Genomic DNA, 15,764 nt, shown 5'->3' with positions numbered 1-15,764 from the left:
AGAAGCAATATTGAGGTAGTAAGTAGGAAAAGTTGTCAGTGCTCTCCTGAAATAGAACCCAGTGTCACTTTCTAACAGAGTGCTCTCCTGAAATAGAACCCAGTGTCACTTTCTAACAGAGATTCCACTATTCTATCCCTCCTCAAGAAGTTACCTTTTCTTATGAATTTGTCAATTACTAGTTTCTTTCAAACTGTGGTTTTGGGGATACATCACTGATAAAACCCAGATGAAGATATCTAGCCAGTCTTCATCCTAATCAATATTTTCTCTCCATGATGATATGCAGTGTCTTCAGCTCTAAAAAGCATTTAAATAAAGGAAACTGAACTCTTTACAGCTCTTCTGCTAATGCATATCTTTTAACTTTAGGACTAAATGTGTGTGTAGGGAGAGGCAGGGTTCCTATGTATTCTGCATATTTTTTTTTCAGCACTATCGATTGGATAGTTAGAGGGATACCTGCCCCAGAATAGTGTGTAGGCTGGAGGTCAGAATACTGCATTTTGAGGTACTTGCTCTGGGTGAGTAAGGAATGTGAATCTGCTCTGGTCACCCTCAGGGGTGATCTACCTTCACATTTACTTAACCTTTCTGTCTTAATCCCTTTTCAAACAAATGACCAAATTTGAGAGGCTTTAATCCAAAATTAGTGATGTCCTGATGGCATGAGCATTTGTTTATCTGTTTTTACTGTGGTGGAATTGTGCGTTAGTTTTTAATGAAAGCTGGGTGTGGATGAGGACTATACAGCTGAAAGTCAATACACAGTAAGACGAACATTGGTTTAGGAGAAGGAACTGGGTTTATTACCAGAAGCTAATTGTGGCAGGTTCTTTATGCTGAGTCGCTAAGACTGCATCTGGAAAACCACAAACAAATACATACCAAAAGTCTAATTTTCCCTTGGTAAATTGTTTATCTTAAAACTCTGAATCTGGGTTTCGGTGTCATGATTCATGTCTTTGTGCATGAGCCTGAGATTTCTGCATTGCAGTGTGCATAAGCTTAAAGTTTGGAACAAACCACAGATTGTTACTAAGGCCAAGTGGATTGTCCCATTGTCAGAAGGTGTTTCAGAGAATATGTTGGTCTTTTGTCCTATTAATTGCAGCTAGCTCTCAGGTGACCTGTAGGCGAAGTTCAAATAATTGTTTTGACAGATGAACTAAAAAATATTTATCAGCCTTGGATGCTACACAGGCCATTACTTTCTTTTTATATCATATAGCGGTCATTTTCCTGAAGTGCTTGAACAAAGAATACCGCTGTTTAAAGAGAAACTGGCAACAACGAGTTATCTTCAAATTTGATGGTTTGAGGGACACACTGCTAGACTTGCCTGTTTTCCACTTTTCTTCATGGAAAAGGAAAAGTGGCTGTAAGTGGAGTAGAACTGAATCTGCATTTAAGAAGTGGATTTATTTGCCAGAGGTGGTTTTCCCAGTGCATTGCTGATGTGCTGCTGACAGCTACTTGTGCATTAATATTTGTAATGAGCTTGAGATTTTCATAGTAAATTTGACTGTTTCTATTCACAGTGCTGTCCCTAATTCATGCCTAGTAAAAAACGGTTGCATGTAGATCAGGAAATATTTTACTGAGGAAAATGTAAGCTTAACTTTTTGGGAGGCTGATTTAGAAAATGGTCAAGGAATGGTGACTTCCCTATGAAACATCAGATATGGATCTGGTTGGTAAATGTACAGATAGTTGGTATTAAATCATATTAATTCATATTAATGGTATTTATATCTTCTGAGTGCCATCTTTGGGAGACAAAATATGTTCACTGTGTGTAAGAAATCTCATCTCTTCCCACACAATATCACTTGAAAGGAACATGCCTGAATACGAGCTTTTATATAAGGAGAATGAAAAAGTACAGCATACTTTAGGAGAGGTGCAAACAGGTAAAACAGTTTCTATTCCCTTCTGTTTTGAATGACTTGCAATTTCAAAGATTATTGCTTGTTACCTCACCCAGATATCAGTGACAGAGCAGGACTAAACTATTACTGGTTTTAGTAATTTTTTTCCAAAGGAAGTAAAATTAAGTGAGAGGTCAGTAATTACAGTACAGTATATATGTACTAATCAAGTGAAAATGCTTACATGAGAAATTTCAAAGAACCTTTGAAAGTAAGGTGTTAAACCAGAACAGAATTTTGAAAGAACAAACTTAAAATTTATTTTCATTCAGTCTTTAAGAAATGCACGGTTCATCACATACTTTATGTATTATTTCCATTACTTAATTTTTACATGAAAATACTGCAATCTGAGCCTACATGAATAAAAATTTAAATAAATTAGAAGTATTTTTTGCAAATATTTTAAATTTATAATAGTTTGTAATAATAAAAGTGTGCTGTCTTTACTTAGACTGCTCTGATTCAGAATAAGAGGTGGTCAGTGCTCAATTGAGTGTGAATTGAAGCCTGCTAGGGTGCAGCATCAGAAAGCACTGTGGATACTCTGTATCTTTAAATCAGCATCTAAAACTTGATTAATTCCTCCCAAGACTGACAAATAGAATACTACTAAAGTGTGTATTCTCAGCCTGATAAAGAACATGAAAGATAAGACTGAGCTGAAATATACAAATCTTTGGGTAAAATTAATGCTAAATAAAATATTATCATAAATTATATCATGATTTGAAAATTCCAGTGATGACTAGGGAATAAAAGTATGGTCCTTATTGATGTCCACAGCTCCACACTGCTTTGTAAAAATAGGATTTTCAGGCTTGGTAAAATGTAAAGTGAAACTATTTGGTATTTTGCAATTCAAAATTATGCTTCTCGAATTTTGTATCATTACATTGAAATAGAAGTATGTCTCAAATATATTGACACACACAAAAAAATCCAAATCACTTTTCAAATGTTTGGAATACTTTTTTCACTTCCTATAAAAAAAAATAAATTGAAAAGTCTGAAAATATTTTTCTTTTTAGCTTTTGGAACTGAAAGTGAACTGCAAATGCCTTTAGTCATGCAGCAGTGTGAGCAAGTTTTTCATCCAGATTCATCTCAGCTTTGCTTTTTAAGGACATGTAATCTTAGTGTGCTATCAGTTGACTAGAGATGAGCTTAAAGGTACTGGTCTATTGTAAGGGTGTCATGGCCAATGTATTTAGGCGTGAAAACTGTAATATAAAGCTCTTGCAACTTCATGTCTAGCAGGCTGTACTTGGAGTCTAATAGACAGAACCTAAACATCAGCGGAAAGTCAAAATGATTTGTTCCTTCACTGACTTTCTTATATAAAAGCAGCAGATAGAAAGATTTTTTTAAGTAACATGAAAACACTCTACTAAATTTGCATAGTTAAATAATTAAAAGTGAAAAATTGAAAAAAAAAAAAAAAAAGGTAAAGTATATAGAAAAGAAAGAAATCTTGTGGTGCACATATGTCTACATTAACCTGTCAAAACTATTTGTTTTCTGATTGTCCTGTCTATTAATATACATACAGCCAGTTGGAGTATTCAGGCCGGGCATGCGAGTTCAGCTTTGGTTTCTCATAATACTACATAATGCATGATCAGAATCCACTCAATAAAACATGCTTATCAGAAAATAACTTGAAGTGAAAACATGTTATTTCATTAAGAAGCTCTGGATAAGGATGAAACCTTCAGAAAATTTTACAACTTTTTTTAAACTTCCATAATTTCCTAGGCAAGTTTTACCTAAATTAGTGATTGATATATGAATATAACATAGGGAGCATTTTTTTTTTCCCAAAGTGAGTGAATGACATGAATGTTTGAACACAATATGATGGGAAATTCAGGTTTCCATATGTTAATCTATTTGCAAAAGTACCCTCTTCACTGGTAGTGGGACGTTCTACTTTTAATGTTGTAGAGTGTAATTTTCATGATAAAAGGTATGTTGATTATTGTGGTGTCTGTAAGCCGGTCCATTTTTCAGCATTTACTTTTCAGTGATGGTTTGCAATAGGAATGATTACAGTAGCTTCACGTCAGTGTGGAACATCGTGATTGATGCTATATCAAGGAGAACATGGAATCTCCTAATGACTTTTAATAGTGTCTATTTCTTTGTGGAATTTCTTTTCATTTTCTTAAAACAACAGGAACATTACTGATTGTATAACCTTATTCCCTGTCTCAGGTCTCCTAGAAACCCTGAACAGAAGATCATTAAACGAGTGATTGCTCTTGAAGGAGACATTATCAAGTAAGTATTTTAAGCCTTAGTCTCTAAGTCTTTATAGGAATAGTGCAGCTTTTCAGTGGATTTTAAATCAGTATCCTAGACAACGAGAACTTTCTGGTATTTTCTTTCTATCTGTTCTTAACAGGGATGTCAGCATTGTACCTGTCTCTTTTTTAATGAGAGGAGAAATGCTACACAAAACTGCTCATTCTCTCATGAAAGGTACATGGGTGCAAATAATACTTGTTTCTTAGAATATCTCTGCCACACGTCAAGGCAGGTAATTGTACAGCATTTGTTCAATAAGATTATATGGCTGTGATTTTTCAGTTAGAGACTCCAGCTGCTGTTTCATACTGTGGTTGGTAAATAAAAGTAGGGTGGTTTTTAAAGTTTGTTTGTTTCATTTTTTTTAGGGGATTAATTTATTTTATTTTATTTTTGAGGCAAAGAACCCTCACAGACTACTGTCTTCACTGCAGTGTGTAGGAGTCTATAGGGAATACGCTGGAACTGATATGGAGTAAATTATTCTATCAGAAAAAAAATGTGTAGCAAGAGTAGACTCTAGAGTACTTCAAGACTTGGTTTACTCTGACAGATAGACCTTCCTACTGGGGCTAGGTGGAAATAAATTACTAGTAGATGTAAATCAAAAGTTTTTGTGAGAACAGTATTATTTTGATGAAAATGCTTGTTTGAAAAGGTTTCTTTTTCCCAGGTACAGAATACAATTGGCATAGAGCTGGAAGTGTATATCCCTAGTTTCCCACACTATAATATGAATGACCCTGGGAGCTCTCAGACAATATGGCAGACTGAGACTCAATTCATTTAGATAATAACTCTTGCACTGGTGTGGTGAATACTTAACAAGTACTTGGCAGCTGCAATTCAAATCAAGTATTTGAGTGTGATCTCAATGAGTCCTAGTGAATAGCAGCACTGGTGGGCTTTTGGGTGCTTGGAATATGTCTGTTGAAGCAAAATATCTGAAATAACACACACTAAGAAGATAATTTGATGTCAAAACCTATGGACATTACAGCTAAAACTAGCTATCACTTTAAAGAACTAAAAACAGGGGTAGTGTGCATTACTGAGTGATGCCTTTTATAGACCTACATCCCTAAGAAGGTACTTATTCCTTGATGTAGTTGATATTAGTGCTGTAATTCATATAAGTATAAAACTGGTGTGTTCATGATTCAGTATTCCTCATTCATTTCTGTAGTAATGTCAGAAAGAGATCGCAATATAAGGCAATTTCAAGTGTTACTTTTCACTGTTCTATAATATTCACATAGTTGTCTGAATTTTTGAAACTGAATATCGTTTTTAATAATACAAGACATTTAATAAATTAAACTCCAGATGTAGGAAATTAATTATGCTGTACATTCAAATGCCTTAAGACTCTGAAGTTTTCATTAACTTCTGTGGGTGTTCTTGGCCAAATGGACAAAGGTATGGGGCGTAATAGCTCTCAGATTGTTAGCAGAATACTGATGAGCCTGTAGGTTAGTGAATCACTCATGGACACAAAAGTGAGAGAGACATTCTACAATGATCCTCATTTGTCTGTGGTAAAAGAGGTTAGATTAATTTATTGATAGAAATATTAATCTCAGTAATTCAGATGGGCATTTTTTCTATTTAAATGCATGAAAATTGTCCCACGGCTGTTTGCTTTAACTGTAGAAACTAGTTTTTAGCTAAAGAATAAATTATCAGACTACTATAACTTATTAAGTTTTTATTACGTATTTGTACATTACATAAATGTAAGTAATACTTGCTGCTCTTCATAGCACTAGGGTAAAGCAAAAGCTTAGATAATAAGATAAAACAGCAAAGCTGGCAAGGTTGTTCTAAAATGTGTTATTTTTGTTGTGATACTGCAAGCAGGTATGTAAGTAGGATATTTGTGAGTGAAACAGACAACGGGTAACTGAAAACATGTATAGAAAACATAAATAGATTTTGATTCCTATTTGATGTCTGAAGAGATTCTTTATTACAAACCAAAAAGAATTGTGTTTTATATCTTAAGATTTTGTATCTATATATTTTTATATACTGAATTATTCCTGATCTGCATGCAATGATGCTGTGAATGAAACTAAAAGTAACAAGGACAATGTACAAAAATGTATCTGAAAGTATGGGACTTTTCCCTCTTGTTCTGACTCTTTTTTGGTATGGGTGAAACATGATGCACAACTAATACATACTGACCTTGGAGGAATATTTGAACGTCCTCGTTCCTAATATCAAGTCTTTGAAAGGGAGTATATATATATGCCTGTATGCTAAAAAAACAGGCACTTCTTTAAGCCTTTTGCTGCTCCAGTAATCAACCAGAATTCCTTCTTGCTGAGAAAACATCTAGTCTCACTACAGAGCAGTTGTTTCAGTTCCAAGGTACAGAAAAATGGGAATCATCAGTTAGATATGTTGGGGCCCTAGCACATATGGGGCTGTTTGTGGGTACAATGGTTTTGCAGAGGTAGTGGTTATACAGAGAGTTGTGTTTTGTGGGACATTTTATGTGGAAGGTCAGTGCAATGTACAAAGCCTATCTGTTGCTCTGCAAATTTTGCTTGGTGTCATGTGACAGAATTAATTAATACACACTTTCAATGGTGAGTCTTCCAGTCCCCAATGTAAAGAAAGGATTCCAAATAACTGTGATTTGGAAGGTATTTTCATGTAGTGCTCCATGAGATAGGTAATAAGACAATATGATCTGTGAGTCTGTAATTATGCTTTCATAGATGAATGAATTACCTGTATTTATCTATTTGGTGCCTGATTAGGGATAATTTGTCACAAGAATACTGTGTTTTCTCATATTATCAATTAAAATAAGTTAGTTAGCATTTTACTATTTGTTAATTACCAAAAGTAATGAAAGATCGAGTAGGCAGAGCCATCAGTACTGTAGGAAAGGTTCTTTGTATTTTGACCTGAGTTGAGGTGTCATGGCAGAAAAAATCTGTTTTTCAGTTCTTCCTTTCTAAAAGCATTAAATAAGTTTTAAAAAGGTACATTTTGCAAAGAATAATGTCTGTCTTCTAGTTTTTGAAGAGGAATGTAGTTAAGAGATCTGCAATGGGTCCGTTTTGACCTTTCATTTTGTATTTTTCAGGTAATCAGGTGTTATGGGCTACATAGTACTTCACCTTTTGAAATATGCTTTGAGGGACTGAAAAATGCTACAGACTTACTGCATAAGAATTCTGGCACTTTGATTTTCTGTTCTGGTTTCCAGTCAGTTGGTAGTCCTGGTGAAGTGCGTTCAGTAGTGTTCTGTAAATCCCCAGGAGCATATAGTACATGCCACAGACCTGTAACAGATAATTTAATTTGGATAAGCTAGTAGAGCTTCCTCTTCAGAACAATTTCAAGAATAGACAGAAAATCACCATTTAGCCCTTGAGAATGAATCTATAGGTCAGCTTGTATATAGACAATATTGCAAAGCATAGCTCCCATCGATCAGCCTTTCTTTTGTCTTCCATGGATTCACAGGAGAATTAACTTTAAGTAGGAAATTATTACAGTGGTTCCTGAAGACTGTTTACATGATAGTTCTTCCAAAGGAAGCCTTATTTTAAAAGTCAATATAATCCAGTCTGTTAAAAATTAATATTGGTGTTATAAAACACTTTGAATAACTTGAAATTAAACTTATAAAAACTCATTTATCTTAAATGCAGTGGTGGAAATTAAAAAAATCTATAGTAATCTATCACAGATGAGTTATGGTACGATTCAGTAACGCAAAGAAATGAAGATTTATGCAAAGTGAACCAAAACTGAGTTTAAACTTGCCTCTCTCAGTAGGCGAGGAGGCAGCGGCGGCGGGCCGGGCCGAGGGCCGGGGCGCACCAGGACCCGCGGGGCCGAGCGCGGAGCCCCACCGCGGCCGGCAGCTCTGGCGGGCCCGGCCGGACCGCGGCGGGTGTCGGGGGCCCGCGGCAGCGCCGGGCCCGGGCCGCGGGGCGGCACTTGGCGGGCGCGGGAGGCCGCGGGGAGCGCCCCGCACCGGGCGTGTGTGCCCGCGGCCCCGGGCAGCGCCGCGGGGCTCTGCCGCAGCGCCGGGCACTCGCCTCGGCTGCAGCCGCTGCTTCTGCGCCCAGCTGCCGGCCCGGCCTGAGAGCGGTGCTGCCTTCCGAAGGTGCGGCCGAGGGAGGCCACAACTCGTCAGGAGCACAGACGGCTGCCTGCTGCGGCTGCTGCACCGGGGCACGAATGGCACTGCAAACCAGAACCGGGGCGGAATCAAGGAAGACTATAGAGCCCTGGTGATGCTAGTGAAAAATGTCGGTGCCCAAGTTATCTTGTCTTCCATTTTACCAGCAGGAGGAAAGGGTGCAGTCAGAAGTAGATGCGTAATGCAAATCAGCTTCTGGCTTCATAGATGGTGCCCTTGTGAGGGTTTTGGCTTCTATGTCAACTGGTCATTCTATGCCGACTGTAGCCCGTTAGGGAGGAATGGGATCCACCTGCCTAGAAGAGACAAGGGAATCTTTGGCAGCAGGCTGGCCAGCTTGGTGAGGCAGGCTTTAAACCAGGTGTCCTCAAACTTTTTAACCAGGGGGCCGGCGTGCGGATGCAGTGGCAGGCAGTCACCTGCGGCTTTTTGGTTTCCCGCCCCAATCCCGGCAGGGGGGTCTGTAAATACCGGGGGCCGGATTGAGGACCCTGGGGGCTGTATCCAGCCCGCAGGCCGTAGTTTGAGGACCCCTGGTTTTAACTGAAGGAATTGGCTGGGGGGTGAGGGATGTCCAAAGTCACGACGCTAACACCATCACATCCAACTGGGGAATAAGCCAGGCCAACAGCAGTGGCAACAAATCTTCCACAGCTGCCTCTCAAGATACAAACCAGAAGGCCGACCACCTCCAGGGTGCGTGTGGCTGTGGTGGATCCTTTTGGCCCCTTTTGGGAAAACTGCACGCTCTGTTGCCTCTCTGAAATACCTGTACACCAAGGCATGCAGTGTGGGGGATACACAGCAAGTGTTAACGATCCATGTGTGGTCACAGGGCCACAATCTCATTACGATTGCAGAGACATGGTGGGATAGCTTGCATGACTGGAATGCTGTCTTGGATGGCTTTGTACTTTTTAGGAAAGACAAGCCAGCAAGGCAAGGTGGTCGAGTTGCTGTTTATGTGAGAGAGCAAGTGGAATGTATCATGCATCGAGCTCTGCCTATGGGTGGGTGAAGAAGGAGCTGAGAGCTTATGGGTGAGGGTTCAGGCACAGGCTAAAATGGGTGACACATTGTGGATGTTTACTACAGGCCACCTGATCAGGAAGAGCAAGTTGATGAGGCCTTCTACAGAGAGCTGGAGGTGGCCTCACGATCACAGGCCCTAGTTTTCATGGGGGACTTCAACCACCCTGATAGCTGCTGGAAAGACAACACAGCCAGGCACACATGGTCCAGGAGGTTCCTGCAGAGACTGATGATAAGTTTTTGACACAGCTGATGGAGGAGCCAGTGAGGCAAGGTTGCTGTTGTACCTTGAACTAACAAACAAAGAAGGACTGGTTGGGAATATGAATGTTGGTGGCAGCCTTGGCTGCAGTGACCATGAGATGCTGGAGGTGAAGATCCTGTGTTGAGGGAGCAGGGCAATAAGTAGGATTGCAACCCTGGGTTTCAGGAGAGCTAAATTTGGCCTCTTCAAGGACCTGCTTGGAGGCATCCCATCTGTCAGGGCTCTAGAAGGCAGGGGAGTCCAAGGGAGCTGGCTAATATTCAAACATCAGTTCCTCCAAGCTCAAGAGTGATGCATCCCCATGAGTAAAAAATTATGCAAAGAAGGCAGGAGATAGGCATGGATGAGCAAGGAGCTTCTGGCAAAATTCTGGCCAAAAAAAAACCCAGAAGGAGGAATTTTACAGGACGTGGGAAAAGGGACAGGCCACTTGGGAGGAATACAGGTGTGCTGTCAAAGCATGCAGGGAGGTGACAAGGAAGGCTAAGGTCTGTTTGGAATTAAATCTGGTGAGGCATGTCAAGGACAACAAGAAGGCCTTCTTCAAGGAGATCAGTAGGAGTAGAAAGACCAGGGAAAATGGGGGCTGCTGCTGCATGAGGTTGGTGCCCTGGTGACGAAGGACACAGAGAAGGTGGAGCTACTGAATGCCTTCTTTGCCTCAGTCTTTGCTGTTAAGGCCAGCCCTCAGGAGTCCCAGACCCTGGAGGCAAGAGAGGAAGTCTGTAGAAAGCAGACTTCCCTTTGGTCGAGGAGGATCATGTTAGAGATCACTTAAGCAAACCTGACACCCACAAATCCATGGGCCCTGATGGGATGCACCCCCAAGTGTTGAGTGAGCTGGCAGTTGTTATTGCCAAGCCTCTCTCCATCATCCAGGCCTTCACCATTTAATCACAGAGAAATAATTCTATGTTCACTAGTGCTGTAGCAAGAGTCATCTTGTTTCCTTTCCATCCTGACATACACACAAAGACCTCTGGTAATTATTCTGAGGTACTGGTGATGTGGTAAGGTACTGCTTGCACTGGCTCAATGTTGGAATAGAAAAAATGGATTATCAGTAGAAGACATCAAAAGGCTAGGAATCACAGTTGATCATGATACATGGGGTATGTTTGTGGCTGTATCCTATTCCCTTCTTCCACAAAGCTCACTGTCTCTTTCTTTGGGTTGTGAGTATAGATCTGTGAGTGTGAGGATCCGCACTGGGAAGATTGCCATCAGAACTGACAAAAATGAGAACTGGTTGTGCTCTATGGAGATGCAGCATTGTCCTCAGATTACAGATTTTAGAAGATCTTTCCTTTTGACTAATTGCAGGTCTCCTATTGTTGTGTCTTTGTACTTTATGTATCTAAAGGATGTAGTAGCAGTCAAACTGCCCCTTAGATTAAAAACTCTTTGCCTTCCAAAATATTTTTGTTTTGTGGCCATGTGTACAGCATGCATATCTCGTAGGTTTTATGCAGTTTATTTTGAAGTGCTTATTGTTAGGTACAGACAGGATTTTTTTTGAAGTGCTTATTGTTAGGTACAGGCAGGATTTTTTTTTAAGCCAAAGAAAGCTTTTATTATGTTCCAGCTATACTGCTCTGTCATGGCTCCCCAGCATTGATTGTATCCTTTCAAGTATCCTAAATGGAGTTTGCATTGATTTTGACTCCATTTCCATATGCAGAGTCCTTGCATGACTGGACTCCATTTCTGTAAATGCAAATGATGGGAATATATATTGGTACAGCATCTTTGAGCTATAAAAACTATCTGACAAACCCAAGATGAAGAGTTTTTCTGTATCCATAATGAATTTCTAAGTTTCTATAGATCTTTAGGCCCAGTAATGAAGACCTGCAAAGCTGGATTTCTAAAATTTGGCATTCTTCATACTATTATAAAATACGGAGAAATGTTTTTGCTTTGCATTAGATTTTGGTTGTAATAGTTGAGGAAAATGCATGAAGAGATAGAAAGAATAAGAACAGAAAGTTCAAGTTCAGGAGAAAAATGTACAAATGTGCTATCTTTTGTTTTCAGAAAATAAAAGGTAAAATAATTTTTCACAAAGGCACAATATATGAACATACAAAAAATAGAAAGACATAGTTTTCCAGAATAATTTTTTACTTTTTTTTTCACATTGGAAAGTGTGAGTGTTAATATTATAGCCATATTTACTCATTGTTCCACTCAATAAGGAATTCATTCCTTTAATGTCCGTAACATTTTAAAGACATATATTCTTCCTAACAGTAGATAGCAGCAGTAAAATTGCTAAAATATTGTGTATATCATCAATACCATTTCTTCGATATTTCAGTTGGTTTCATTTGTCAAAATTCACTGAAAGTAATGGAGTTACAATGCAGAGCCAGTGTGACCTCTGGAACTCTTAATATTAAAGGAAAAAACCCAGGGTAATATGATTCTCTGAGATTGTACAGAATTTGCAGTGTTAGCTTATAGATAAAAGAAACAACATATCCTATTACCTCTGAAGTAAGGAGGTTTGATTTGGACAACACTATGAGACAATAAAAAAGAGACCATCAATAACGTGAGTTTTCAGAGTTACTATTCAGACTAAACCCAAAAGTACTAAAAATTGAGTATGCAATTGCAATTGCAATATATAGTCAGCTACTCTCCATTACTGTGTGTCTGAATCAAGCCACAAATGACAGCTGCATTTATAACAGGGAGAAAGGGGTTTTTTATTATTTCTTCCTTTTTTCTTCCTCTTTTTTGTTTTGGGCTTTTTGTTTGTTTTTGGTTTTGTTTAATTAGAGGAGCAGCGCTTTAAAATGTGAAAAGCAGCATCTCTTTTAAGATAGCGTATCTGTGAACACTGCGCATAACAGGTCTCAGTAGTGCTCAAAGACTATTTTAATCTGCCAAAGTAGTAAACAGTGGGGGAGTCTTTTAAATGCTCTGTAGGCACCTTGGAGTAACATTTCTCATAGCTTTCAATAAATCCCTGTAGTTATGCAGCCATGGTTATTGTGAAGTATACTTCAGTATATGCAGAAAGTGTATCTGCAGACACTTATTGCCAGCATTAGCTGTAGCTGTGTGAAGTACCATTCTGTCTTGTGGTCATATGTGTTATAGAATTAAGAGAAAAGAGGCAGACAAGCACTTTGTCTTTAGCCTTGAAAACTACAAGAATGGAGAACAAAAATCTGGAAGAGATGGGAAAAGTACTGTTGAAGTATCATGGCCTGTCTGGACTGTGCTCACACCAGCAGCTGAGAGCATGTAACTTTTGCTGTTTTATGCCATTGGTCAATTGTGATGTTTCAAATGTGCAAATATCCAGCAGAGTTATGATCACCAGTTTGCTTCCCCTGACTGGTTTCCGTGTGCTGGACGCTAAGCAGAGACCAATGTTAGAGCAGATAATACTACTAATAGGCAGATTTTTATTTTCTATGAAATTATCTTCTAGGATGTTGAGGCCTTTTGATAGGTTTTAAACACAAACATTATGAACAGGGCTGTGATATACACAAATGCTGTTTCAGGAAGAGAAAAATACCTTTGTGTCATAGACCACACATAGACTTCTGTGTCCAGATTTGGGCAGGAAGGACATTGGTAATCTGGAACAAATCCAGCAAAGGGCCTCAAGCCTTCAGGCTGGTCAGGGGCTGCAGCACTTGCCCTGTCAGGAGAGACTGGGGAGATGGGACTGCTCAGCCTGGAGAAGAGAAGGCTCTGGGGTCACCTAAAGCAATCCCCCAGTACCTGTGGGGAGGTTAGCAAGAAGGTGGAGCCAGGCATAGTGGTGCAATGGGCATAACTTGAGAGGTTCAGATTGGATAAGAGAAGCATTTTCTCCATGAGGTCAGGCAGTGGGTCAGTTGCTGGAGAAGGTGTGGTCTCCATCCTTGGAGGTGTTCAAGACATGACTGGATAAAGCCCTCAACAACCTTACCTTATCTTGTAGCTAACCCTGGTTTGGGCAGAAGGTTGAACTAGAAACCTCCTGAGGGACCTTCCAGCCTGAATTATCATATGATTCTATAATCTCAAATATTAATTTTCAAATGTGTTGCATCTTTTAGAGGAATGTTTTCTTTGTTAGAAGCTTAAACAAGTACCGTGTATTAATCTGGCTTAAGAGAGCATGTCTTTTGTAGGCATTTTTCTTTAAAGAAATACATTTGATTTCTGTTTCGCTGAAAGTTGATTTGCTGCCAAGACATCAGATGGTTAGAAAAGACATGCATACAAGTATAATCATCTCAATGGGAAGCTCAATAGATTGTCTTTATGAAGATTTTAAAAAAGTGAGCAGTGAGTAAAATGCACTAACACTTAGAAAATGCAATAGTTAATAAAATGCTTTCATTTATTTTGATTTCCACAAGTTATTTCCCCTTTGCTTTCTAAGCTACGAATACAAATGTCATTCGTGGTCTGAAATTTGGGACTCAAATCCATACTTAGGCATTAGAATAAAGGGTGTTTTTAGTAAAAACGGTCTGTCCTGAGCAGTTCAGGGCTTCATCTTCTCAACATTTGAACGTCTGCTTAAGTACTTTCTGGATAGAATTTGAGCTCCATTGCAACTCTGATGCTCATCTGTATATACTAAATTAAAAGCTCAGTGTGACAAGACCAAAGATGGGGGTAGGAGGCAGGAGATAGTATTAAAACCCATTTTATAGAAGAGGAAGTCAGTATGAAAGCGGTTGTTGTAGGCTTATGCTCACATAAGAGGTTTGTGGAACAGCCATTAACTGAACTCCCTGGGTTCCTCATCCTAGAAAATGAACAACAAGTTCATGTATTTTTCAGCAGCAGATTTTTCTAAGTGTGCTGGAAGGCAAACAAGGTTCAGAACCTGGTAATTCATGCACGCACTTGCCTCCTGTAAATCAAAAGGATAATTTTTATTAGCTTGTGCAGTATTAGGATCAAGGATATTTTTATGTTTGCAAATTGAGGGAAAACACGCTTAAACAGAAGAGTCTACTCTGAATATTGTAAATGAATCTTATGGGTTATTTCATTTTACAGCAGTGCAAAAGTCCTCTCTGTCTTGCTTGAATATATCTAGGGTGCTGAACTCAGCCAGTGACACAGTGAAAGGATAGTATTCACCTACCAATAATGAGTAGAAAATTATCTTGTGAACTAGACTCAGTATGGGGTTGTTTCATTATCTGGATCATTATCATGGTTGCAGAGTCCCAAATAATGACTTTTTGTTTGGTTTTGTTATTTTTGGGTTTTTTTGGTGTTTTTTGGGGGGGGGTTGTTTTGTTTGGTTTTTGGTCTGAATTCCTTTGTCTCCTTTGAAGGAAGAATTAAGCAGACGTTCTGTTCATTTCAAATCGAGTAGTGATAGGGTAATTACAAATTACGGAATTGGTGGTTTTTAAAAGGTACTGCTTTAGTGTGCACGCATGCACACACACACACATATTCATTCACACTCTCTTCCCCCACCCCACCCCTTCCTTCTGTCCCCCGCAGCTGGAGATACTGCTCCCTCATGTGCTTCATTTAAGCTGACTACATGCATGATACTGCTCCAGTCTAATGAAGATTAATTTCCATCTCCACTCATATGTAGGGAAACAACTGCAGTTGAATCACTTTTGATACTGTATACAAAAATAGCATAGCTCCTCTCCAAAGTGTTCTTCCTAAATGCTCATCTTTCCAATGCTTTCCTCTGGGCTCCCTTTTGGAACTGCTGAAGGCAGCTTGAGTGAACACCATGTACTTGGCATTGCAATGAGCTGACAGGGACCACATGTCTGCTTACCAACTCCAGCTGAAGCACAATAACTTCTTAAAATGCATCAACACTGCCATTTGTGATGATCTGAACATACTCTCTCATAAGATCAGAGTCTCAGCTGGTATGAACCATCTTAGCTTTGTTAATGTTAAGGGAAATAGGCCAATTTAGTCTAAATAAAAATCTGGTTAAAACATTTCTTGGGATAAGAGCATATGTAAAGAAAACATTTTTTGTTGTAAGAACATATGTAAAGAATACAAAATATTACACCTCTTTAAAGACTTATAATTCATTTTG

General features: G+C 39.1%; 1 protein-coding gene across 1 annotated transcript in view; it reads left to right on the top strand.

Annotated features, from left to right (window-relative positions):
- The window catches only part of IMMP2L (inner mitochondrial membrane peptidase subunit 2), a 478,383-nt gene that overhangs the window by 310,708 nt on the left and 151,911 nt on the right, over positions 1-15,764 (top strand). The window contains exon 4 of the mRNA XM_055808309.1: positions 4,149-4,214. Within this exon, the coding sequence (XP_055664284.1) occupies positions 4,149-4,214 (66 nt within the window). The remainder of the gene's footprint in view (positions 1-4,148; positions 4,215-15,764) is intronic.

Source organism: Falco peregrinus, chromosome 6 (assembly GCF_023634155.1).
Source record: "Falco peregrinus isolate bFalPer1 chromosome 6, bFalPer1.pri, whole genome shotgun sequence".
NCBI classification, from domain to species: Eukaryota; Metazoa; Chordata; class Aves; order Falconiformes; family Falconidae; genus Falco; species Falco peregrinus.
This window is presented reverse-complemented; position numbering and strand designations above follow the sequence as displayed.